Source organism: Onychomys torridus, chromosome 12, assembly GCF_903995425.1.
Source record: "Onychomys torridus chromosome 12, mOncTor1.1, whole genome shotgun sequence".
NCBI lineage: Eukaryota > Metazoa > Chordata > Mammalia > Rodentia > Cricetidae > Onychomys > Onychomys torridus.
In genome coordinates, this window is record NC_050454.1 from 9,857,427 (window position 1) to 9,885,154 (window position 27,728).

The 27,728-nt window shown below is 43.1% G+C and overlaps 1 protein-coding gene across 2 annotated transcripts in view; it reads right to left on the reverse strand.

Moving 5' to 3' along the window:
* Positions 1-27,728, reverse strand: part of Atp13a5 (ATPase 13A5) — a 123,304-nt gene that overhangs the window by 24,607 nt on the left and 70,969 nt on the right. For both annotated transcript variants that reach the window (XM_036203568.1, XM_036203569.1), the window contains exons 15-25: positions 25,732-25,818; positions 24,931-25,087; positions 20,559-20,676; positions 17,467-17,591; positions 16,344-16,504; positions 14,534-14,650; positions 13,371-13,450; positions 10,936-10,978; positions 7,869-7,978; positions 3,956-4,052; positions 1,338-1,410 (exon numbers count right to left, since the gene is read on the reverse strand). In XM_036203568.1, the coding sequence (XP_036059461.1) occupies positions 1,338-1,410; positions 3,956-4,052; positions 7,869-7,978; positions 10,936-10,978; positions 13,371-13,450; positions 14,534-14,650; positions 16,344-16,504; positions 17,467-17,591; positions 20,559-20,676; positions 24,931-25,087; positions 25,732-25,818 (1,168 nt within the window). The remainder of the gene's footprint in view (positions 1-1,337; positions 1,411-3,955; positions 4,053-7,868; positions 7,979-10,935; positions 10,979-13,370; positions 13,451-14,533; positions 14,651-16,343; positions 16,505-17,466; positions 17,592-20,558; positions 20,677-24,930; positions 25,088-25,731; positions 25,819-27,728) is intronic.

Here is a 27,728-nt window from a genome sequence, read left to right on the forward strand (position 1 = left end):
AATTTTTTAAAGGAGTCTTTTCCTAAAAGAAGGATGTTTCCAGTGGAAGAAAGCAGCACTCATAAGAGACAGTAGATAAATATGGGATGCAAAGTTTCAGTTTGAGAGCAATGTAGGGTAAGGGAGAGGAAGCGGCAGAAGATTGAACCTGAAAGCCGAGTTATGCAAGATAGGAAGTGGGGTCTTGACTGCCAGGCTGAGAACTGTGGCTGTTCATCTGTTTCCTTTAAAATTGAGGACCACTGGATGTGACTTCTATAATGTGACCCTCATCAAGGCTCCTCATGTTTCCTAGTCTCAGTGTAAAGTTTATACTGGGAAAAGACAGTATTGTCACAGTTTTGTTATTTACTTACATATCTGTACATGCCATGTCTTGTTCCCAGGAGATATTTGCATGCTCGAAGACAGCCATGGCCTTCAGCCTATAGCACTGCCTCCCAGGGCAGGCTCTGGAATCTCCCAGGGTTTTTTCCCTTTCCAGCATCATTCATAAATAAATCATTCAAATTGCTTAAAAATACCCGGCATCATACAATCACTATCACTGATTCAAAATTATTCAGTTAGATGAATACTGATAACATATAGTAGAAAATATGAAATAGGCTTGGAATAGACACTTCAACCTAATAATCACAATTGATATTACTTATATCATAGAGACTGGTAAGTTTTATCACTGGGTAGATATAATAGATGGTTTCAATATCAGTTTTGTACTTTAAGATGCAACACAAAATTGTCAAGGTTATTAATATCCTTAGACGCCTGATATTTTTCTGTTGTTTTTTCATAGCACCTCGCTGTTGAACAAAGAGAAAGTGACAAGACCATTCTTCTTCATGTTCTCTGTTGAGACAGTCACCTTTCTCGCTTATTAAGAGTTAGCCTCAAGCCCCGGGTTCCTTGATCAAAAGTGCTTTATCAGTGTCATCTATCTCTAAAAAGGGAAGTGAGCAGTAGCCGACTCCAGCCACCCCCCGCTTCTGAGAGAACTGCACCAGAATAAAACATTAGCATGTGTTCTCACAAGTCGAAGACCTAGCAAAAATCTAGTTTTCTGTCAATGTGAAACAGAGCTGAATAATGGAAAGTGACCTTTGGGGTTTTTTAAAAAAAAATCCTTTCTTGATTCCGTACCCATTTTTCTATGGACAGGACACAAAACTACAAAGAACTAAGTGTACGTTGACAAGTTCTTAAGGCAAACAACTATTTATCATTAGGTTATTTTCCTGCAGCTCTGGAGACCCCAAGCGTCTACTCACTCCTAATGGTTCTCATTTGTGTGTTTTGGGGACTTCACAAACAAACTTACATACATACCAACTTACTTGTTAAGCTGACCGCCAGTGTGATGGCCACATCTTGCAAGAGATACTGGTAATTGCCAAAGATCTGTAGTTGCTGGAAAAAGAAAGAGCCAGGGTAAGTATCAAGCCTGGTTTTTGTAGCGTTTCTCACTCACGGTACTCTTTGTAAAGCACTCAGCAGGCAGCTGATATTTCTCTCTCCTTTTCAAAAGGAAGTATGGACCGAAAACCATCATTATCTCATTAGACTAAATGACCCCAGTAACTATTTTCTCAGTATTTAACTCATTTCTTTATTGCCAGAGGCATAATCAGAACCCAGCCAGCCTCCTACTAGCCACATTAGCCCTGGCAGGTATCATCACAGCCTGGACAGCTAAATTCTCAGCACAAGATGTGAAAGTCTGAAAGTTTCTAATGGAATTTTAAGCAAAATTTAAAGTTAAGGCCCCAATTCATTGAATCTGTGTAGGTCTCCACTCTTGTGTATGGACTGAGTGACAACATAATGAAGTTGGACTTCTTTCATGCTCCCAAACTGAACAAGGCCTTTCCCTACTAAATTTAGTAGTTCTCACCCCTTCCTAAGACTGCGACCCTTTAACACAGTTCCTCATACTGCGATGACCCCCAGCTATAACATTATTTCATTGCTACTTTACAACTGTAATTTTGCTACTGTTAGGCATCATGATGTAAACATCTGTGTTTTCCAATGGTCTTAGGTGACCCCTGTGAAAGGGTAGCTCGACCCCCAGGTTGAGAACTGTTGCCCTAAGTAAACACACTGCAGACTCTAGTCTGCTGTCTCTGTCTTCCTGAAGCCTGAGTACACACAGAACTTAGCTTTTTCAGTTCACATTTTTGGAGCTGAACTCGTAAGGCCCCAAAGTCAAACCATTATTCTTAAGGAATATCCTTGCAGGACCTTGGGCAACCAGGCCTATGGACCTGCTTCGTAGCTAGTGACCGAATTTTACACCGTAATCTGACTCTGATGTGTTATGGCAGATGTCTGCATGTGAACAGACACTGGCATTTCTAAAGGCTCTGTACTAGCTTCCAGGTTGAGGTGCTCAGAGGACACACCCATCGAGGCTTCAAACAGCAGCGGACAACTGCTGAATGGACTGATTTCAACTCCAACACAGGCACTTCAGCTCTGTGCCCAGTTTTGTGAAAACGTAGGTACATTGTGCCTCCTGGTCCCCAACTGTTCTTTATCTACCCTCCACTCAGGGTGTGTATACGTGTGCACTCGTGTGTGTGTGTGTGTGTGTGTGTGTGTGTGTGTGTGTGTGTGTGTGTGTTGAACACATTCTGTGTGCACTTGCATGTGAAGGGGTATGTGCCTGTGTACTCATGTGTGGAGGTTGGAGGTCAGGGTCAGGTGTGTCCCTCTATGGCTCTCCACCTTATCTTTTTTCTTTCTTTCTTTTTTCTTTTTCCTTGAGATGGTCACTCACTGGACCTGGAGCTCAAGAGTTGGTTTAAACGGCCTGGTTATTGAGTACCCAGGACCTTCCTGGGCCTGCCTTCCCTCACTGGAAGTATAAGGTATATGTTACCAAGCCCAACTTTTTATGTGGGTGTTGGGGATCTGAGCCCAACCACCACTCTGATGACTGACTAATCTCCCTGGCCCTGGATACTTCCTCTTACCCTTGCCCCCCTGAGTGGGAAAATTACATAGAAACAGAAACACAAGGAAAGCTGTCCATCAGCATCTTAGAGTTTTCAATGAGAACAGCTGTCCTAGAACCATGGAGACCTTGAAATTAGGTCACTAGCTTTTCAGAGGTGGGAGCTGGCCAAGGGCAAAACCACCTTTGCAGTTTGGATGGAGGTAAAGCTTGAGTGGAGTTTTCTGACCCCTCTCTACCTGCTGGCCATTTAGCCTCCCACATGTATCCTTGCCAGCAGTAGCCAACAAGACACCCTAGTCCCTGGTCTCCTCATCACCTCCTAAATATCCTCCCAAAGCAATGAAACAGCTGAATTCCCAAATGTCCTTTGAGTCTGTTGGGTCATTTTACTGTAGAGCAAACGATGCTTGAAATAATGAAGATGATTTTGAATCTATATACAGCTTCTCATGCAGCTAACTTCCAAATGGTTATTACCATTTGTTTTTTAGAGTTCTTTGTCATTTTAAGGAATCACCAATCCTTCACTGACGATGCATCTAACACTATTAAATTCTGAGTAGGTTCAGGAGCACAGCCCCACGGAGGGAGACTTTCGCCATTCCCATCCTTCAAAATCAGATTCAAAAACTTCTCTTTCCTTTTATCTCTTTTGAGTCTTTAACCAAAAATATTCCACAGTTGGGGGCAGATCCATTTCCTGCAAAGTTATATTTAGGCTGCTCTCAAACTCTGTTTATACCCCAAGGAGGAGACAGGGGATTGTGGAGGTCAAGAGTCTTAGGTTATCCCGAGAAAACCAGTGCTCCAGACAACAGATAAAGAGCTCCTCACTTCTAGCCTCAGGTTGCATGAAGCACACCAGTTCTCACGTTTGTAGGCCACTGTTTCTGAGAAATTCCATGTATTTATAAACATTAAATAGGGTGTAGGATCCACATCCCAGAGCTATAAATATAATTAGAACTGAGAAGAAGTAATTTTAATCCATACCCAATAGAGAAGTGATGTTCCAATAAACTGGATGATGCCATACATCGTCAAGTATTTAAATACACCAAAAGATGAAACCAGAGCTGCTCGGCCCTCCCTGTTCAGAACAAACAAACACAAAATCTGCTTATATAGGCCACACAGCCCCCAGTTTTTATATTTCAAAGGGAGTTTATTTAAAATTTTTCATTCTTCAACAATTTCACATATGTATATAATGTATACAATACATTTGATAACTCATCGCTCCACCCTTCCACATACCCTTCCCACCCTTGCCAGGACCCTTACCCCTTGCACAAAGTCCTCATCCTACTTTCGTGTCTTTTGGTCATGATTTTTGTTTCTGCTTCGCTTTAAGCTATTCTATTACAGGTTTAAGCAGAGGCACCCATATGAGCATGGGTATGAAGCTAACCACTGAGGCATGAGTAACTCACCACTGATTACATCTCTGAAGACAACCCTTGACTGGCATTAGAACCTCATGGATGTTGCCCAGGAGAGTTCGTGACTAAGTGTTTACAAGTTAGGTCTTTTGCATGCCCTGTGCAGGCAGCTACAGCTGGTACAGCCATCTCTCACTCATAACATAGACCTATTGTTGATCTCTTACATTCTTTCTGCCTCCTCTTCCATGATGTGAGTGAGCCATAGAAGGGGTAATACAGGTGACCCACTTAAGGCTGAGCAAGGAGTTCATGTTTAATAGCCTGTTGATACATACCCACTTAGCCATATATTCATTCTTTCAACTTTTTTATTTTATGTTTGTGGTGCTGGAAATCAAATCCAGGTCGTTCCACATGCTAGGCAATCACTCTACCACTGAGTTATATTCTCCAGGAAATTATTTTAACCTTTTCTTTTTGTATGTTTTCTTAAATTTGTGTGTGTGTGTGTGTGTGTGTGTGTGTGTGTGTGTGTGTGTGTGTGTGTTAATATACAGGTACATACACATATACACATACATGTGGAGGCCAGAATAGGATGTCACATGTCTTCTATCACTCTCCACCCAGTGGCTTGAGACAGGGTCTCTCATTGAGTTGGAAGTTTGTTGTTTGGCTAAGTGGCTAGTTGGGGAGCTATTTTTATGTCCAAGCTTTTTATGTCAGTGCTTGGGATTTGAACTCAGGTCCTTAAGCTTACATACCACATGTTCTGACCCACTGAGAAATCTCTCCTGGTCTCTTGTTCGATTCATTGAACTCCTGATGCTTCTGCCTCCACCTCCTGGATGCTGGGATTACTGGCATCCACTGGTTTATGCAGTGCTTGGGAATCAAACCCAGCATCTTGTATGTGACAGGCAAGCATTAACTAACTAATTAACTGTATCCTGTGACTTATTTAAACTTTCATCTATTTCTTCCTTTTCTTACTCAATCCTTAATTCCCCCTTGGATTCTTGACCCACCTTTACTTAGGTCTTATGAAGTGCCAACATTACACCAAAAGTCATTGCGATAGGATATGAAATGAGTCAGGTTCTGTCCATTCTGTGAAGTACAGATATCATTGTGCATATTCTAAGCAAAATGCAGCATTATGAAAATCTGCCATGTCAAGCATTGACTTGATCCTAATTTCTTCTATCTAACATGTGCTTCCTGAAATTGAGTGATTTTAGTGGCTCTCAGACACAGAAAGCTAAAAAAATTAGTACTCTTAGGAAGTATGGATGCAACTCTAAAATTTGAGTTCTGATGTTTTTGTTGTCTGTGATATTCCTGGAAGTAACCAAAGTAATATTCTGAACTGGAGAAGAGATCAAAAGATCAAGACCACTGTAGAAATTCCGGCTTGGAAATTGCATACTCATCCTTTGGGGAAAAATGTCCTTTAGCTGAGGTTTGTTGGGTGGTAGTGGATCAGAGGACAGTGTGAGAATGCAGCATGATGGGTCTACAGCTTCCTCTTGCCAGGGCAGACATGAGCCCACCTGGGTTTAGCTTTGTTTCTAGTCCCTAGTGATATGGGCACCTGCTCAGCTCAAAGATGTTATAACCCTACAGAAACATAAACTGGCAAACCTGGAAGCCAAACTACTGCCTACTTGCCTCAGGCAAGAAGAGTGCTAGGTTGGGAGATGGGCCAGGGTACTTCAGGCAGATGTTTCCCACCAGGCAGTGAACAGCTAGTGTTTGTTTTCAACAAAGGATGGAGGAGAAAACAGGCTCAGAAAAGAATGCAAAGCCTGGATTGTTTTCCCAAGTCTGACATAAACATTATGATTTCATCTTTTTTTCCCCTGCAGTTGTATATAATTTCAAGAAAATTAAGACAGCCAGATTCAAACAAAGTATGAACCATGGTTCTGAGGGCAGGAGGAAAAGCTGTCTTCATGAGCTTCCAGGATCGCTGCTACTCTTAATGATTATGAATTTTAGTAGCTCATACATCTATCTGCACATCCTGCAGCCATCCATCTAATGCTCTGCTATGTGGAGCTTAGAGTTAGATATGGTGCTTGATTCAGCATTGAAAACAGATAGCAGCTTTTCCCCCAAGGGTTTGAACAATAACAACCAGTGGCTCACACTCTGAAGAATGACAAGAGATCTGTGGACCTAGACCTATTCAAGACTTACACCTCATCGCCCTTCTGGAACTCTTTCTCGGGAATAAACATGTGTGGAGAATACCAAAGGATAAAACGAGCCTAAAAGAGCTGAACACCGAACTGTATCTAATTTTTTAAGGCTATGAAATATAGAAGGAAAGAAAAGTCTACCCTGAAGTAACAACAAACCATCTGCCCCTAACAAATTTTATATCATTACTTGTATTCTAAACCAACATACTTCATTCTAAATACATTCTAGATGCATAATACATTGGGTCATAGTCATGCTTTGAGGGCACAGTGGTGGATGATCTCAAAGGTTCAGAAGAACACAGGTGTAGATACACAAAGACGAAGGATATGTGGCCCAGCTGTATAAGGTACAGGTAAGCCATGAGCCATGTGGCAAGTTATAGATTAATAGAAATGGGTTAATTTAAGATAAAAAAGTACATAACAAGAAGCCTGCCATGGCCATACAGTTTCTAAACAATATTAAGTCTCTGTGTGCTTACTTGGTTGGGTCTGAGTAACTGTGGGACTGGTGGGTAAGAGAGATTTGTCCTGACTGTAGGCCAGGCAGGAAAACTCTACCTATACAGCTGCTTGGCTGATGTGAAGGAAGGACAGAGTATTTCAGGCTTGATGACTTCCTACCAGTCACCTTGTTCTCTGAGGCACCAAGAAACATGGTGGTGAACCTTTCAGTGTAAGCTGAGTGATGACTTCTAGCCCACTGGCCATGGAGATGCCCGTTACCCCCAAGTATTCCAGGAACAGCAGGGAAAAGATTTGTGAACAAAATATAAAACAGGATGCTTTCTTCTGCATTACACTTAAAATATACATAGAAATGAGATCAGAAAAGGGCATAGTAAAGGAAAGCAAACATGTGTCCCTCTTTCCCCTTCTCCAACATCCTGGATGTTTCTAAATTTTTAATTTTGGAGTTATACAATAGTATTGGGGAAAGCCATCTAATTATGTATTCTCATCTTATTTTCTCATCTACCTCAAACTCCTGGTAAAACATCACAGAAGGCATCCAGGATAGGAAAGTAGAAGAAAGAGAAGACACGCGACCGGGTTTTAAACGTCAAAGTGAGCTTTTAACAATCTACCTGACACGCCCATCTATTTCTTAAAACTCACTGGAAGTCAACTTTTTGTGGCTGTGTCGGTGTTTCCAAGCAACAGGTATCATTCTGTGGCTAATGGCTAATGGTCAGTAGCACTAGACCCACACCTGCCCTGGCCTTTGTGACTTGAAGTTAGTGTCCAATTCTATTTCCAGAATCAGACAATGAGCCATGGTGGTGAGGTAGGTAGGGGTATGCAGCTTACCTGATGAGATGAGGTACACACTCAATGTTGGCTATTTTCGAAGTGAAGGGAGATGCCACGGATGCCTCCTGTTCTGATAGTGAGATGCCTGCATGAGCCATTTTCAAAGCCTGGAATGATTTCATCCAAGTTAAACCATGACTCCTCAGACTAGGCTTTTACTACTCAAATACCAAAGCTATTTGTCAAATGTCAGTTCAACACCATGTGTGGTAGATCGAATGTCATCGGCCCCCATAATCTCAGGGAGTAGCGCTATTAGGAGGTGTGGCTTTGTTGGTGTGAGTATGCCTTGCTGTAGGAAGTGTGTCCCTGTGGGGGCTTTAAGGTTTCCTGTGCTCAGGATACCGCCCAGTGTCTCAGTCAACTTCCTGTTGCCTACAAGATGCAGGACTCTCAGCTATTCCTCCAGCACCACATCCTGTCTACATGCCACTATGTTCCCTACAGTGAAGATAATGGACTGAGCCTCTGAAACTGTAGGCAAGCTACCCCAATTACGTGTTTTCCTAGACAGAGGCAGGCAGATCTTTGTGAGTTCGAGGCCAGCCTGGTCTACCAAGCAAGATCCAGGAAAGGCGCAAAGCTACACAGTGAAACCCTGTCTCGAAAAAAACAAGAAAAAAAAAGTTTTCGTTTATCAAAGTTGCCATGATCATGGCGTCTCTTCACAGCAATTAAAAACCCTAACTAAGGAACTGTGCCTGTCCATATTCACATCTCTGTTCATGCTATCCCTTCATCTATATACCCTGTCTCCCCTGGCCCATAAAGTCACCATGAAAGAGAAACTAACTATGCCATGATTCATAGTAGAAGAGAGAGAGAGAGAGAGAGAGAGAGAGAGAGAGAGAGAGAGAGAGAGAGAGTGTTTCCACACATGCACACATAGTGTACCAACTGTGTGGTACACATACAGCATCAGGAATGGAAGCACTCATTCAAAGTCTATAAAAGGAAGACAGAGAAGAGTTGGAGAGATGATGTCACAGTGGGTCTCAACCTTCCTAATGCTGCGACCCTTTAATACAGTTCCTCATGTAGTGCTGACCCCAACCATACAATTATTTTTGTTGCCACTTCATAACTGTAATTTTCTACTATTATGAGTCATAATGTAAATATCTGATATGCAGGATATCTGATATGAACTCCTGGGATAAGGTTGTTCATTCCAAAATGGGTTAAGACCCACAGGTTGAGAAACACTGACTTAGCAGCTGACAGCCCATACTACTCTTGCAGAGAATCCAAGTTTAGTTCCTCCCACATTGGGAGGCTCACAGTTATCTGTAGTTCTGTCTCCATGGTATCTGGACCTTGCAGGTACTTGCATTCTGTATCTCTGTCTCTGTCTCTCTGTCTCTCTCTGTCTCTGTCTCTCTCTGTCTCTCTCTCTCTCTGTCTCTCTCTCACACACACACATTTGCACATAATAAAAAACAAAGTAAATCTTTTAAAAAAGATGACAGAATTTGGATGGCATGAGGACTTACACTATCTCAGTTCTTATTCTTAGCAAGACCATCTTAATGGAAAAAAGCAGGGGTATCTAATACCAACTTTCTCTGCTTATTGATCCAGCCAATTGGCTAAACTGCTGGTAAAGAGCGTGGAGCATGTAGCATCACCACCAGATGCCCAAATCAGGCTAAATACACCCATATGCACATGGTGGTACATGTGTTGCTTCACAGATATGAGGGCTCTTTCACATGAAGGCTAAAAGCTGTTCAGAGAACACACAGCAGAATAGCCCACAGACAAGCCACAGAAAGTCTCTAATCTCTCAGGAATCATATGCCTGTGAAATGAGGTTTTTGTATTTAGTTTGCTCGATTCTTGCTTGCATGGTTTGGTGTGCAGTAGATTCCCGCTCTATCAATCCTAGAACATCACCTCACTCCTCTTCCCTCCTTTAGTGTTTATACCTCTATTATGTAATTTAAGATCATCTGCCATATGTCAGGGTTAATTTTATGCATGATTTCTCCATTAGATGATCGCCTTTTGGGGGAACAGAGATTGTCTTTTTGATATTTTTGTTTTGCAGTAAATGTCACATACTCGATAGCCATAAGTATTCACCCTAGGTTGAATGAATAGACTAACAACTGTCTTCTCATGAAACACAGGTAGAAAATTGTATCCTAAGTCTTTAAGTATGAACACAGTTGTTGTTTTGTTTTTTTTTTCACAAACACTGGAGAAAATATTTAAGAGGAAAGTAAAATTAATGGCCAGATTTCAAATACCTAACAAGCTTTTAGATATATACATATATAAAGAGTATAAAGCAATTTCCTTTCTCCTCTGTCCCTCTCTCTCTTCCCTCTTCTCCTCTTCTTCTTTGCACTATTTTGATGGGTTCAGCATCACACACACTAGGCAAGTGCTGTACCACTCCATGATAACCTCAGTCCTGTTCTTCAATTCCTGCCCCGCACTTACCCATTAAAGTACACATATAGTCCTCAAAGCCAACTATTATTTCACCCACATGTTCCAAAGCCAGAATATAAAATGCATACTTCCCTCCTGCTGGGAATGAAGAATAACCTGAGGCTCATTTAATTTTAGTTTTGCTATAGTGTGTAAAAACCATACCATTTAGGATTTCATAACAATTTGGGATAAACTAATTTTCAAATATTAACCTCTGAGTGGGTTTGGTGGGAATAAATGCAATTCACACATAATTAAAAACTTCATGAGTTTCAACCTTTTTCCTCTCTAAGGCATTACCAGCTGTGCACCCTGTGAGAAAGCATGCCCCCCTCCCAGAGGCTTCCTTTCCTTATAAGTGACAATAAAGGTTTAAACCAGATAATCTTGTAAAGTCCACAATGAGTCTAAACTTTGGTAGTGTCAGCAGGTCACTTTATTATTCTGGGGAATTGCCAGAAGACAACTGAAATGATGTCATCTCTTTCTGTTGCTCGGGGGGAAAAGGTAAGCATGAGCCAGTGGCTGCTGGAGAAAGGATGGAGAGGCCCCAGGGGTTCCTTGAGGACTCAAGAGAGATTCTGAAATGCTGTCTGTGTTAGCTGAAGTCATGGGTACTCACCCCACAGTCATTGGCTCCATCTCCACACATGCCCACGTAATAACTACAGAGGAAAAGATACAAAAATCAACAGCTAGGAAGTTCTCTTGAATAATTTCCATTATAACTAACTCCTATGCAGTGTGTGTGTGTGTGTGTGTGTGTGTGTGTGTGTGTGTGTGTGTGTGATGTGTGTGTGTATGTGTGTGATGTGTGTGTGTGTGTGTGTGTGTGTGTGTGTGTGTGTGTATGTGTGTGTGTTCTGAACAGATAGGGAATCAAGAAAATGACTTGGAGAAAAGACCCCCAACTTAATTTGTCTCAGTCACTGAAACGACAGTGATAATGCCACGGACATCAGCCATGATGGTAATCACACATTTGAAAAGAAAGGCAGGTTGATTATGTCCATCATATCACGCTCAAGGACATGGAGTCATGATTGTAGTGAGGTCATGATTACAGCACTTCTCATTCAGCCTAATAGGCAGAGCACAGCCTAACCTGGCCAAGTTTTGCTCTCACAGCTGCTGAATGTTCAGTTCCAACGTTAGGAGGAAGAGTCCCTGGCACATGGTTTGTCAGATACAACTGGAGCATGCATGTGTTCTAGATGCATCTCAGAGTGGCAGTGAGGTAATGTGTACCCCATGTGTATCATCTTGGTATGTAACCAGGGTCTAAATGAAAGGACAAATTTAAAGTTGCTGCCAGGGAAAAGGGGTTTCTTATGCAGAATCCATTGGGCCTTCTACTACAAGTGAATGACATGTTATCAACAGTGACTCATGGAAATGCCTTAAATGATTCGGTGGCATTTTCTAAAATCACACCAGGAGTAATAAAAGTGAAGTCCTATTAGAAGATCCCATAAGAAGCCACCCTTTGACCTTCTCTATAGTTCACATGTGGTCCAGTGTGGACCAATGCAGCCTAACGCTGGGCTAGTGACAACACAAGCATTTGTGCACCATATCACAATGTCATCACTAATTGTAGTCATCTAATCAACTTCCTTCCTCAAGTCTTAAAGCCCATAATGAGTGTCTTCATCACACCAGGGATCTTAAATCTCCTAGTGTTTCCTGGGTTTAGAAAGAGAGCTTGATATGCATTGCCAAGGGGAGAACCGCCAAGGGGGATGATGGGTAACTGAGAAGTCAGCCCATTCTGTCCCAGTGTGTACCTTCCTAAGCTAATTGTGTTTCAGGGGGATATGGCTTTCAGAGTGTCACCCAACAATGTTGCTTAGGCATTTGAAACAGGGAAAATTATTCTCCTTAGCCAATGCCATGTAATGAATGACCGTGTGAGTGAGCTAGCCACTTATACCTGGCCACTTACGCAGTCTGAAAGCATAGGGAAACTAATGGGAGGCATTTGAGGCTTTGTGATGTAGCTCAGCCAATAAAATCTGATAGTAAGAGGCAGTGTCCTGATTCCAACGTGAGGAGGAAGCACCAATTATCTTGTTTCACTACTCCTTGTATCTTTATGCTATCTGAAACCTTCAGGCTAGCAACCATAATACTTTCAGCAAGTAATGAACAGGTAGGTCTGACCTCAGCAAGGACTTTCACATTCCAACGTGACTTGGTCATCAGTGCTCTGAGAGAGTGTTGGATCTGCCCTCTGTCTCTGGTCCCTGCCAGCTGCCATTTTTCTCATCCCAAGAGGCTCTGAAATGATCACTTATTCCTTACTGGATCAAGCAGATGACTCCCAGAGAGAACTCATACACTGCCACCTTTCCTATCCTTAGCTACACAAACCCTCATTATTTTTTTCTCCCTGCATTTAAGCAGGCAATCCTCTGCAAGATAAGATTCACGGGCAGCAAAATGAGTGTTCTTTGGGGGTGGTAGGTGTCTAAAATGTTTCTCAATTGTCCCCACCTCCTGCAACTCATGTCATTGTGAAAGCCACTTCCTTGAGTATGGTGGAACCTAGTGACTTGTTTTGAAAGAAAAGGCAGCCAACTATTCTAAGATTAGGGAATGAAGAACAGTAACACTATCCCTCCTCCCCCTTCCATCCCGTTCTACACCTCTATCATCATTCTTGTTTTCTCACTCTACATATGGAAGTCAGTGGTGACATTAGCCTTTTTTCTATGAAATGACCCATATCTCAAGGAATTGAGAATGGCTTCTTCCAAGGAGCAGTAAAAACCAGTGTCTCTATTCCAACACGCAGAAGGAGCGTAAGCATGTGAGAGGTGGTGGCAGAGACATCCCTCCTAGCACCACCAGACCCCACTTCTGGTTAACACCTGGTTACATCCCTTCATAATTACATCCTTGGTTCAGGAACCACAGCTTACCTGAGCCACATCTGGATACCTGATCCATAGAAACATAAAACAACCAATGGTGTTACCCTCAGACACTACGGGGGAGGCAGCTAAGTAGCCACAGAGGATATAGCCATAGCCTCTCTTCACACCTGTCACTTACTTTAATTTCTGAAACTCTTCCACGAGGCTTGATTTCTGCCCAGGAGACATCCTTGCAAAAATGGTTCCATTAACCAGAATCTAAAGAGAAAAACAATCATTGTAGCAAGCTTAGGAAGGAGAATGTTTCAGAAGTGAAAATCCTGTTAAGTCATTCCTGGCCATTGATTCAGCACCGCGCTGGGTGTGTGACATTAGACCCAAAGTCAGGAATCAGAATGAAGGATTTAATGGTTTAATATTGAACTTTAAGTCCTCCATCACAGCTCCATTACTTTCTTCGCTGGACCCAATTACTTTTTTTTTTCTTTTCCCCAAGAAGGGCTAACATCTCATTAACATAGCAACTAAGAGGCACATGAGCAACCGGAGCACAGTTCTTTGGGAAATGCAGCTCATCTCATTGCACATTGTCTGCTGCCACAGACAGCGAAGAGAGCAACTGATGTGTCCAGTTTGCTGTACAAACCTTAGACCAGTGAGTGACTTAACCTCTCTGGGTTTCAGATTCCCATCTCCACAATAGGGCCTGGAATAAGAGCTTTCTCAAAACCTTTAGGCCCCACATTCTTCAGTCCTTGACTTACCAAGGAAGGTAAGGTGGCAGATTATTTTAGACTCCGCTAACAGATGGTTGCAGCCCTCGGTTTGGATGCCCCGTCTCTCCACCACACTGACAGCGCAACCCTGTTCGGCACTATTTTAAAGCAGGACGCACAGAGGACAAGATAATAAATGATTCTGAAAATAAACCTCGGTGCTTTTGCTTCCTTCTGCTGTGATTTAAGACTCCAGGCAGCAGGGGAATGGAGCTCCACCTGACACAGGCTAGTGGCTTTCAGAGAGACTGATGTACAAGGAAGGCTGATGTGTGGATCTACTAGGAAGTTGTGCCAGGCAGGGAACAGAGGGAAGGGGGAGGCTGAGCTTGGGCTGGCCACGTGGGTGAGCGCAGCTATCAGCACTGAAGACTGAAAGGCCGTGGCTGTCTGCACAGGGTCTGGTGGTTTTAGACAGGACCAGGAACCTCCTGAAAAGCCAAGGTGCTTTCAATGATGCACATTCCCACACCCAAGCCCACCTCAGTGACCCGTCACCTTCTTTACTCTTTGGTTCCACTCTCTTGGAGACCCTAACAATACACCTCATTCCGTCAGCACTTACTTTGGGCAGCATGCTGTAGAAATGCTGAAACAGCACTTGGTATGACTTCCCACTCATTGCAAAATGGTAACCTTTCCCACCAGGTGCAGAACTGTTTCCGATATCGATGTAGGTTTCCTAAAATCAAAAGGCATTGTTTCCACATGGGCTCGTAAGCAGTGCCCCCTTCCCTGTGGTGCATGGAGGAAGAAAGTGAATTTGTGTTGCACAAAGAAATGAGCATCAGCAAGTGTGGGAGGGGTCTTTTGCCCCTGGAACTCATCAAGCAAAATGCTCCCCCCAATTATATAAATACATGATGCTCTAACAGCTTTCATCCTTTCCTGGGATTGTGCCTTCATAGCAAGGAGCCAAGAATGTCCCTCGACTTCCTCCTCATGTACCCTTGTGATTATTAAGATCTTGTACCTTTCATTGACTCATTTTCTTCATGGCAAGAAGGCATAGTTTGGTTCTTCGTATCTACCTCTTTCCTGTGTCTGGCTTCTGAATTTTGTTTGACTCTACTAAAACAGGGGAACCCTTTCCCTCCCGGTACCCAGAGCCTCTCCCACACCTATGTTCCCATGCAAGGGTTCCAAGACCCTTCCCTCCTGGCCACTTGTAGGTACCCCCTCGACTGTGCTCAATCCTGGCCGACAGCACAGGACAACACATTTGATGATGATAATCGGCTCCTCCCACAGTCCCGACAATGGCTTCTCTCAAGATTTATCAGCAGCCTTTACATTTCCATAGGACTGGACTTAAACAGTACAGGAGGTACGAATATTTTATTTATTAGAGACACGGATCAGAGAAAAGGTTGTGTTTAGCAAGGGGAAGGAGAACTCCTGCACAGAATTGACAGGAGGGGAACCCACCCTCCTCTTCCCCTGCCAACTGCAAACCACTAAAACAAGGCAGGACCCCCTTGCCTTGTAGGAAGACAGGGAAAGTGCCAGAGGTGAAGAGAAGAGCTGAGGCTGTGCTGTAACTGAGGCTAGACCTCAGATGAGGCATTAATTTCATGGATGTGAGCACAGACAGGCTGTTTGCTAAATGAGTGAAGGCCCAGCGTTCAGTAACACAGTGAGATGCAGACACTGTATGAAGCAAGCAGGTTCACAAAAAAAATGAAATCTAGAGGGCTGTAAAAGGTACAAGAGAGAACCGCCATCTTTCATAGCATCCGGAAGTGGAGGTTATGTCAGATTAACCCATCTCGATGACCCAGGGCCACTCTTTATATGTGTCATCCTGTGTGCTGCATCCAAGTGCCCTGTCTAGGTAACAATGTCAGAAGCTGTTCAGCCCAGAACCAAGAAGCATCTCTGTAATAACTTGCTGTAAGGACCATGCTTTGAACTGACACAAAAGTGGAGTGTCGGGCCATGGTCATTCTCATATGGGAGAGCTTTTCTCAGACAAGCCAACAGGAAGCTTGCTTTCTGGAAAGCTCTACCTTGGTCAGCTTTCCAGCAAGGTGCCATGCAATGTGGATGTATGTGTGGAATCAAGACCCTGATCTGATGTCTGCTGAGTGGCTTGCCAGTGTGCCTTGGCAAGCTTATTTCCTTCCTATCCAGGGACTCTTACTCAATTCCTGCAACCTACAGTAGGAAGTCTGCAAACTCCCCAGGTGATCATGTATGGCTGGGTTTGCAAAATGCCACTGGAAACACTTTGCGTGGCATCGTACTCGAGACACACCCGCACACACCTGAGGGATTGTGACTGTGACAACTTCCAGGACTCAGATGGTTGTGCCATGCCTGGGCTGTGTTCCACAAACCCAGGCCCAGCCAGGGGTCTTGGAACATCTGCTCACCTTCCTCGCAGAGCCAGGCTCTTGGGTCTCCACCAGCTGCCAGGTCACAGAGGCAGGAAGAAGGTCTCCTGGCTCATTAGCCTCGACAATGATGACCTGGCTGCCCATAGGAATCATTTCGGAATTCTTAGCCACAGTGATGGCAGTTTGAAGATTGTCACCTAGATGACAATGAGACGTTAAGGACAAACCTATCAGCCACCAGAGCAAAGATGTCTCTCCTTCTCTTTGCTGCTGCTCACTGAATATATTTAGTGTTTCCTCTGCTGTTTCATAACTACCTTTCCTCCTACCCAAGTGTATGCCTTTAGTGAGCAAATACCTAGTTCAATATCTCTCCCACTGTGTGTTTCCAAACCATGAACGAAGACATGTGTGAGCTCTTTATGACTAATATAGAGATAACAGATAGCTCTCAGTAGTGAACACATGGCTCCAGGCTGAAATCACAGTGTGTTCTAAGGATGTACTCACCACAAGAGGAAACACTGAGGGCTGGGCGACACTTAGGTTAGCTTACCACGCACGATGCCTGGCCATCTGTCCCATGTGTAACGCGCCCCCTGCTCTCTCTCTCTCTCTCTGTTCATATATGAGATCAGAAGGGTCTTTCTTAACCATGCTCCATTTTTTTTGTTTTGTTTTGTTTTTGTTTTCAAGACAGGGTTTCTCTGTGTAGCTTTGCGCCTTTCCTGGAATTCGTTTTGGAGACCAGGCTGGCCTTGAACGCACAGAGATCCACCTGCCTCTGCCTCCTGTCTCTACCTCCCAGTCCAGAGATTCAGGCCTGAGTCACCTTGCTCTGTTCTTTTTTTTTTTTTTTTTTTTTTTTTTAACATGGCAGCTAGCTCTCTGCTTGCATAACAAGGCCTTGACTGACTGAGTCTTGTCTCCAGCCTGTGTACAAATATTTCTACTCATAGAACTCTGGATAGGATGAGTGGTAATGTGCAGAGAATAGGATCCAGTCACTGCCTCAAAATCATGCTGCTGTTCGGCTTGCAGACGCTGCAAGAGAGGCACGGCTGTGCAGCACAGGTCTCCTCAACCTCAGTCCCGTGGACTTGCTCAGGTCACGCTTCTTTTCCGTTTGTTCCTTGCTGGGCTCCAGAACCCCACATACCTGTAATCATCACAGTCCTGATGTGGGCCTCGCTCAGCTCCTTCAACACGGGCTTTGTTTCTTTTTTCAAGCGATTCTCCATTATGAGAAGTCCCAGGAATGCCAACTCAGACTCGACTTTCTCCCTTAGGATTCAGGAGAAAATCAACATTTTCAGGGGTAGCGGTGTGGTGCTCATGGCTGGTTTATTTCTTTCCCTCAGAACCTCTATGCATGTTTTATTAATATAATAGTGCACACATTAAAAAATGAAAAGAACCAGCAACTTATAACGAAAGCCAGTGGTCCTGTCCCCATACCACCCTTTATTTCTTTCCTCAAACAATCACTTCTAGTATCCATCTACATCTTAAAAATGCTGTTCTTATCTTCCCACTCTTATTTTATGTGTGAACTTTTGCCCACATGTAGGTATGTGCACAACAACATGTGACTGATGCCAGGGAAGTCAGAAGATGGTGTAAGACCCCCTGGAACTAGAGTTATGGATGGTTGTGAGCAGCCACGTGGTGTTGGGATCTGATCCCCCCAGAGAGCAAGAATGCTTAACCTTTGAGCCACCCCTTCTGTCCCTAATCAGCCATCTTCCTAGGCGTGCAATGATCTCACTGTGGTTTGGATTTCCATCTCACTGACTGAATTCCAATGCCTTTTTATGCACTTTATGTCCATATGTATCAAATGTCTTAGACAAGTGTCTACTTAGGTCCTTGGCTCCTTTTAAAAAAATCACACTTGCTGTTATTTTTTTTTAGTTATGAAGTTATGCTCCTTATAAACTTTGAATCATGTTTTCTTATTAAAGTAGGTTGCTGGGGATAGGCCTGGTTCAGTCCTGTGCGCTTTGCTTCCTGGTTGGCTGCCCTGTGAACCTCTCTCTGTCCCACTCCAGTACAGCAGATGGAGGTACTCTTTCCCTGCCGTGACTGTCTATAACCCCTCTGAAATGGAGAACCAGAACAAGCCCTTCCTCCCTCACACTATTTCTGTCAGGTATTGGGTCAGAGCAATGCAAAGGTAATCCATACAGTATGCCAAGATCACCTGGAAGTGGACCAAAGACATCAGCAAAAGACTGAGAACTGAAAGTCCAAGATGAAATCGCAAGGGGCCATTTTCTTGAGATCAGCCTTGGCAGCAATTTTATGGATATGACCCCAAGCGATGTGCACAATGGCAAGAATAAAGGAGTGCTCTTGTTTCTATTACTGTTCATCCCCTCGATCAGTTCTCTAGGCAACTGGGCTCTTGCTGTTGTACCACACCATCAGCAATTGCACCCACTGCCCCATCCTTTAATGCCCAGCCTCTGGGGAGGCTTGCCTGCACTTACTTAACTCACAGCTTTCTTTAAATACCTCTCCTCAGAGGACATCTTTAACCTCTTTAAGTGAAACAGTAGTGTGTATTTTTCAAGGTTCTTTCTAGCTAATTCATTCTTCCCCTTGAAGATATTTAAGAACCACCAATGAAATAACATATTACAGGTGTATTTTACTATCCATTTCCCCAGTTGAGATATGAAATTCCTGGGATCAAGGAGTTAATTTTATTCATTTCTGTAGTTCCTGAATATCTAACATGGACAAGAAGTTAATAGATATTTACTCAACCAAGAAAGGGTTAGGTATTAAGGAAGCATTTCTTCTGTAATTCAGTGTTGGGTGATTTCTAAGTTACCTCAAAAAACAAACAAACAAACAAACAAAAAACAAAAAACAAAAAAACAAAAAAACAAAACAAAAAAAACCCCTTAATTTCCTTTGGTGACTCCAGTTTTTAAGAACCTTTTATTTTCCTAATTGGAAAACAACTGTTAAATATATATTTATCCTAATAAAAAATCAAACCAATGTTATTTTACCCTGTAAAAACAACTATATAACAATGAACATTTTGGACTCCTGATATCTCCTGGGAAAACTTGTAATGGGTGGGAAGATAGCATAGTTTATTTTTTTGTTTTGTTTTTCTAATAATGTGTATCTCCCTACTGGCTCTTCAATGAGAATACAGCTGTGCTTGTATGTCACAGCTGGGCTTTCTACATTTTATCACTGGCTATGTATATCTCTGGTTTACCTCACGACCTTAACACTATTATTCAAATTCGTGTATGAAAAATTATAACATCCCATGTGTTATGGATCTTTATGCTTGCTCAAGTCTAGCCAACATCTGGAATGTTAAAGCTGAGGATTCCACTCATATATTTGGATGAGCTCTATTATTCTATTTCAAAGACAAAAATCTCTTATCTAAAAAGCTCCTTGGAGATAACCTAATCCTATGTTTTGTAGATGTAGAAACAGGTACCATGTAAGCTACCAATTATCTTAGAAAGACAGGTTGCAGATAGTAACATTGAACCAAATACACTGGTACCTTATACAATAGAGCCAATTATATAGGAATGAGAATCTCTGAATTAGAAATATAAATTTAATATGTCAAATATATGAACTACATAGGCTCTCATCTATTTAGTTTTCCTATTCTTTTACTGTAGATCACTTAAAATGAACCTCTGAAAAGTGGAAGAATATAGTGTATAGATAATCCTCTGAGGAGGCCAATTCATCCCTTTAATGTAACTAAAAATATTATGTTTTATTTCCTACATGGAATCCAATTTGCATTCACTACCTCCCTCCCAGATCTGAGGGAAATAAAAAGCCCAGACCTGAGAAATTCCAGAAAACTTGGGGAGGGGGTGGATTCTGGAAACCTTCCAAATTTTCAGCTATGTTCTCTGAGAGAGGTCTCTGAGAGACACCTAGGTCCGTGTGGGATGAGAATTTGTCACTGTGAGGGGAACAAAAACCCAAGACTAAGATGCATACTATGCAGGGCAGGGCAGAGCTTCCATGTGGGGTCTGGGAAATCTCAGCTGCCATATTGGCTCTGTCACAAACCACCATGTGACCTGAGCATGTCCTACCCGCACTGCCCATCTCCAAGCCGAGGACTGGAGGAGAACAGTTCTCAGGCTAAGAACTTCCTAGTGATGGGAGCAGTCATCAGCCCATCTCCAGGGCTTCCTCCCTTCATGAACGAAGACCCTCTCCTGGTCTGGATTTCCCATTGCATACCTTTCCAAACGTTCTACATCCAAAAGCTTCTCCACCTTCAGGGTTTTATGGGCAAGGGCAATGACACGGAAGCCTTGCGCTGTGTATTTCCTCAGCTCCTGCGGGAAATTCTTGGGCACTGTGAAGAGAGGGGAGAGAGGGAAATGTAAGATCACAAGGAAGTACCTACCTAGCACCTGAGCAACGGCAGGGTACAGTCCCATCCTTCTGCTTCCACTTTGTAAAAATGCTTTACTAGAAAACACGGCACTTCAGACACAGGCCACCAACAGATTCACATTACTCTGATGAGGAAAAAAATGGTAAAATTGTGCTGTTCATCAGCTGGGCTATGTCCTGATTCTGTGTCCCAAACTATGTTAAAACCTAATCCCAAATATGGCTGTATTTGTATACAGGCCTTTGGAAAATAATTAGGTCATGAAGATGAACTTTCATGAGTGAGATTAAGGTACAGAGATGGTCTCTCCTCACCAGGAGCAGCAAAGCACGCATCCACAAGCCAAGAGGCTAGCCCTCATGAGGAGCCATATTGTCCAGCACCTTAACCTTGGACAGCCCTGCTTCCAAAACGATGAGAGATAGACTTCTGTCATTTAAGCCACCCAGCCTGAGGTATTTTGTTATAGCAGCTCCCTGAAGATGACCAAGATGAATCGATCAGTATCAAATATACTGATTGGCTTCACCAAGGACAGACCTCACGACTGTGTGTTCTAGAATGAATTCAGAGAAAGAGTCAATCTTCTGGATCAGGGCTGATAATGTCCAGGCTACATTTGATGCACTGTTTGCTCTTGTCAATAAAGTTTTAAGCTATGTCCACTCATTTGTTTATTATCCATGATTGCTTTGTGGCCACAGTGGCCAAGTTGATTAGCTGATACAGATACTGTGTGGCCAGAAAGGACTAAAATATGCACTGAGTGACTCTTCACAGAAATATTTGACCATTCATACTTTAATACACACACACACACACACACACACACACACACACACACACACACATACACACACACACACACACACACACACACATTTATTGTGGGGGGGTTACAGACATGTGTGTGCCACTGTACATGTGTGGATGTCAGAGGACAACTGTGAGCCTTCACTTTCCTCATTGTTTTGAGACAGCATCTCTCCTTTTGTTTACAGCTTCATAGACCAGGCTAGCCATCCTGCAAGCTGGCTCTGGCTCCCATCTTCTGGCAGGTGCTCACCAAGGTCACAGATGCAGATGTTACACATCTGGCTTTTAAAAGCCAGTTCTAGGGATCCAAACTCAGCCAGTAAGTCTTGTAAGCTTGTCCAGCCAGGGCTGTACCCACTGAGCCATGGCCCCAGCCTGCACCCCGCTTAACAAGGATGCTGACCCAATGCATAACTTACACATTTTGGTGTAACTATGTTTTTGTATTTATAAATTCTTTGTGGCGTCTAATGTGCCTATGTGAGAGTATCAGATGAGAGCTGACATACAACACTTAGCTGGTGAAGTAACTAAGTTTTGTTCTCCATTCTACTCCCAATTCACTTTCTAACTTCAACCTATTATGCTTCTCTTCCACACCTTGGTTTCCACCTATAACATGATCGATGACTGGACCTTCAATTTCCATTTATCTTTGTGTATTTCTAAAATGTTCCCAAAGACAGAGACCTAATCTCAAGGATGCTTCTAACCCTTGTTTCTTTATAGAAGAGGGAGGTGAAAGATCAAAGGCCAAGACAAAAGCAAGAAATGTATGGGCTGTTGTGAAGACAAGAATGGAAGATTGGAGGCTGGACTCTTCCTGACAGAACAAGTGCAACAGGGAGATTCTCACTAAAGGCTACATGGCTGAAAGCAGAAGCGAATAAAAAGCCTAATATACTCTATAACCTGTTTGAGACACCGTTAATGGGATTTATGAGGAAGATCAAATGCAGAAATGGAGGTCTTTTTTTCCCTTTCTGGGAATCAGACACACTTCCTGTGCACACTAGGGCAAGTCCTTCATCCTTGACCTAGAAAGGGAGACTTCTGCAGGGCATCTTTAATCCCAGCACTTGGGAGGCAGAGACTGCCAGATCTCTGTGAGTTGGAGGCCAGCCTGGTCTACAGAAACAGTTCCAGGACAGCCAAAGCAACAGAGAGAAACACTGTTTCAAAACAAACAAACAAAAAAAAAAAAAAAAAAAAAAGGAAAAGGAGACTTCTAAGATTAAACTAAACAGACTCCAAATGTAGAAGTTAGAATAAACGTTCATGAAATCTAGAATTCTGGGCACAATTAGTGGCTAATCACAACAAGTAGATGAAAAACAAGAGAAAAATGCCCGTTTCATCCAAGTAAATTTATTTGAATGCACAGATTTTTCTATAAATTTGGCCACCACTTAGAATGTGCATATGTTTAGGAGAATATTAAATAACACAGCTCATCTCAGAGTCTGGACCAGAAAGATAAAAATTGCTGGGAAAACCATCTAATACCATCTAATTTAGTGTAATCATTTTCCCCCTAAAATATTTCTCTTTTAAAAATATTTCCAACTAAGATCTGATTTGATTTAAAGCCCACTCCAAGAGATGGAACCCATTTTCAACACTGCTTGGGTGGCCAAGAACCTGAGACTAGACAGGCTTGGACCTAGGGGAAACTAGATACTGTTGCACTGCTAAAGGAATATAGCAATCCAATGACTGCAAACATTCTGCTATTCTCATAGATCAGTGCCTTGCTCAGCCATCATCAGAGAAACTCCCTCCTGCAGCAGATGGAAACAAAGACAGAAACCCACAGCCAGACACCCCGCTTGGAAGACCCAGCTCTAAATGGGATGTCTCCATTAAATCCCTCCCCCAGGATTCAGACACCTCTGCAGAAAAGGAGGTGTGGAGAGTGTAAGAGCCCCAGGGTATGGAGGACACCAAGGAAACAAGGTCTTCTGACATAGAAAAACTGATAGAACTCACAGAGACTGAGGCCGCATACACAGGACTGCCCAGGTTTAAACCAGATGGGCCCCTAGAGCTGAGAGACGTGGACACATGGCCCCCATCCTTAAAGAAGCTAGGTTCTATGGATAACCACTTGCAACTGAAAAACTGATTTTCTACAAAGGAGTTTCTCTAGGGAAACAAACCACTCTTAAGGGCAGGCCCCAGGCCCAGCAGTAGATGCCAACACAAAATGAACTCAACAGTGTCTTTGGCAGGTCCTTGTCTCACAGTGTTGTTGGTTTTGTTTGTTTGTTTGTTTGGTTTTTTTTTTAACCTTTTTAACCTTCCGGTCCTTTGCATACATATCATGGCTTCCAGTTGTGTTTCCACGGGATGGATTCCTCTGTGTGTGCACGTGTGTGTCTCTGCATTTATACATGCTTCTCCTGCTTTTCCCATTTGTTTTATCCTGTTCTGGTTTGTTTGGCTTTGTTTTATCTCATTTTATTTTATTCCTTAGATGCCTGTTCATTTCTAACAAGAGACAGGAAGGGTATGGATCTGGGTATGGGAGGCGAGGCAGGGAGGAACTGGGGGCAATTGGGGGACAGGAAACCATAATCAGAATATAAGAAAAGAAATCTATTTTCAATAAAAGAAAAAATATTAAACAATTTTCCCAGGATGGGTAAATAGCTCAACAGATGCAAGATTCCAAGTTCAATGGCCAGAGTGCAAGTTCTGGGTCCTACATGGTACATGGTGAAAGAAGAGAAATGCCCCCAGTCTTCTCTCTCTGTCTGTCTCTCTGTCTGTCTCTCTGACACACATGTACACACACATGCACACATACAGACACATAGAGACATATATATATATATACACACACACACATACACAAACATACATACAAACACATACACACACAGACACACATCTGCACACGCACACATACCCAGACACACAGACACATAGACAAAGACATAAATACACACACACACACACACACACACACACACACATACAATCTCCTTCCTATTGCTCTATCTCAGCTCCTCAAAGCAGAGCCAGCCCTGTCCCCCTTGCCTGGAGTTGACAGAATTCTTCATATCTGGTCAAGTGTTCAAATCTCATCCCAGGTCTATACCCTAGTCATCCGGCCCATGTACCTCCTACGGTTTTGCCCTACATCTGCCATGTTGTCCCAAGGTGGCTGTACTTTTCTGGCTGTATGAAGGCCAGACGTTTACTCTCTCTACTTCTGCACCTTCCAATCTCCCACCTTGCCTCACAGACTCTCCTGTGCCACTTTTGCCTAACCGACCTGATCCTTTTACCGCCAGTGCTTTACTGTGCTTTACTGTGGTGGTACGGAAGTCCGTTTTCTGGGTATGGCCTTTTAAAAGGTTTTACCTCTTGAAAGAGGAAAAACATCAGTACCTGTTTCAGACCGGCAGAACCTGGCCACCATCTCTGGGGCGCCCTTCATGTAGACGTGGAAGTGGAGGTCACCAGCCAGCTGGGCAATCACAGACATCCTCTGCAGGCCCGAGGAAAATGGAAACTGGCGCAGGATGGTGATGGTTTCCACGGGACTCTGCAAGGACATCAGAGAGAAGGAGACCTCAAAGCCTTCAAGCGGTAGCCAGCAGAGGCGTGCATACCAACCAAAAGAGTTTATAGCCTCCAATGTGCCCAGACACATAATGGCATATCATGTCTGTTATAAAGCTTATATTTTTCTTGTCTATTTCTCAATATTTCTCAATGTATTCTCAATACGTTATCTGGTCTCAAAACCCTTCCTGGTGGCTGCCTGGAGAAATCCTAACCTCCCTCCAGGCCATCCTCTGTGATGGAATGCTTCTTTTTCCAAGAAACACTATTCATCCCCAGCTCTGCTCCCCACAGCTCCTTTGCCAGCCTTTATTACAGCACTTGGCAGGGTGGACTGCACTGACTTGCACGCCTATTGATTTCCGACCACTGCGTGCTCTTCCCATGCAGAACCCAGCAGGGCTTGTTGTGACGTCTAGCTCGGTGCTCCAGCGTGCATGGACACTCACTGAGTGTTTGCTGAAAACACTAATGAGAGAAGTCAGGACTGTAGGCACGGACCTTCCAACTATGGACTTCATTAGGAGAAAGCTAAACAGTAAAAGCATAAACTATGTGCAAAACCAGAGCTGTTTCTCCAGCGTTCAGGGGAAAGAAATACACAATCTAAGAAGAAAATCATACCTGACTGGCTTTTGGTCCTGGTTTTATTACTGGGCTTGAATCTGACATGCCAAATTTGCTGGAAGCCACTTGGCAATCTTCCAAATTCTGTTATAAAATGAAACATCTGTAAGATCCCTTGGAGACAAATAAAAAGAAATAGTTTTCCACGTGCAATGTGCTAATATTTTCAAAACCCCTTTCATGTAGCTTCCCAGATATTGACTTAACCACCGTCATTGTCAAATTTCTGTTGTTTTCACTGACAGTAAAGACTTTATTGTAAAAATGTCAAAAATACTGCAACTGCATTGAAGTAGAAAGGGGTGGGGAAGCCCTGGCTGTGGGTAGCTGCTCTTCCTCATGGCTGTGGCTAGTGACTGGAAGGGGAGCTCGGTTCTTCAGGGCTGTTCAGTACAATTGCTCTCAGCTGTGCTAGCAGCTGTGCCCCGAGATAAACACAGGAGCACATATTTATATCACACCTGTGTCCCTAGTCCCATTTAGTTAGCAAGAAAGCTAAGCAAGCTGGCTGCTACCAACTTAGAAAGCACATTTGGAAACCGGTTTTATTCCTTGGATTAAATATCCAAATATTAGATATCAGTATTATAGAGAAATCAGCATAAACCAATATCACAATACTGGAAAGGAGTTTACTATATTTTTCTTAATAATCTGTAAGGATATTTTCCTTCAGCTTTTACATTTAGAAGGTTCCCAGGTAACAAAAGATACTTCACTGCAGGCTCCATAAGACTCAGACTATACCTCAGTGAAGAGTGCTGTGTTTAGAGGTGGATCTGACCGTCTTGACACTTCTGACAGAGGTGGCATTAAAGGTTCATGTTCACACACAAGACCTCAACTTGTACATCATTAGTGCAGGTGGCGGGAGACATCACTAGTATCAGGATTCAAGTGACAGGTAGTAACAATGGCCGCAGGTCATGGCTACATTGGTTTCCCTGGTGCTGGGCAGGACTCTGGTCTTTAGGTAGTTCACTGATTTCCTTCAGGAAGATCCAGGAAACTGGACACAATCTGGTCTTTGAAACCAAACCTTTTTTCGCAGCCAACAATCTCATCTCAACTTACTGACTTTTGAAATTTCCTTTTATAGTGGGTTTCCCTTTTTAAGTGTTGGCCTTCTAGAGAGCCCAAACTTCCTGTTATCCATCTGCATCAGCTTATTGGGGGCTGTGCTTCATGCTCTGGGAAGTCACTTGTTTCCATTCATCCACAACTTAAATGTTTTCCTGTGACGTGTGTGTGTGGGTGGGGGGGGGTGTACACATGTGTGCACCCAAGTGTGCAGGAAGGTGCATGCAGTTATCTATGATGTGTTGTAGACTGGGTCTCCCACTAGAACCCTGGACTCTAATTTGGCTAGGCTATTTGGCCACAAGCACTTGGAGATCCATTTGTCTCTGTCTCCCCAGCTCTAGGGTTACAAGTGCACGACACCATGCCCATCTTTTTACCCGGGTTCTGGAGATCAAACTCAGATTGTTGTGTTTGCAAGGCAAGTACTTTCCTACCCGAGACCTCTCCCCAGCCTTTCCATGCCTTTTGTATATTACTTGAAGTGTCTTTGAAACCATTCTTTGGAGGTCAGCATAGTGTGGCTAATCAAGGGTGTTATTAGTGAATACTTTCTATTCGTTTGCTGCTTTACAATGTCCAAAGTCCTTCATAATCTCAGTGCTCACGCAAGTCTGTAAAGGAGGTACTATTATTGCAAAGGTACAGATGAGATCAGAGACATATAGTCTTAGTTATAGATCCACACAGCCAGGGACAGGTGGAAAGCAACACTTACTGTCACAGCAGCATCCAGCATCTTTGCTGGTGTATAAACCTCATCTGTGAGAAACGGTAGCTACAGGACACTGTGGCTACTTAAATTTAAATCAATTAAAAACAACTGCAATTAACAATTCAGTTCCTTGCTTGCATTTCCACATTGCAAATGTTTGTTAGCCACATTTGGGAGTCTGATTTAGACTACTGTTTCT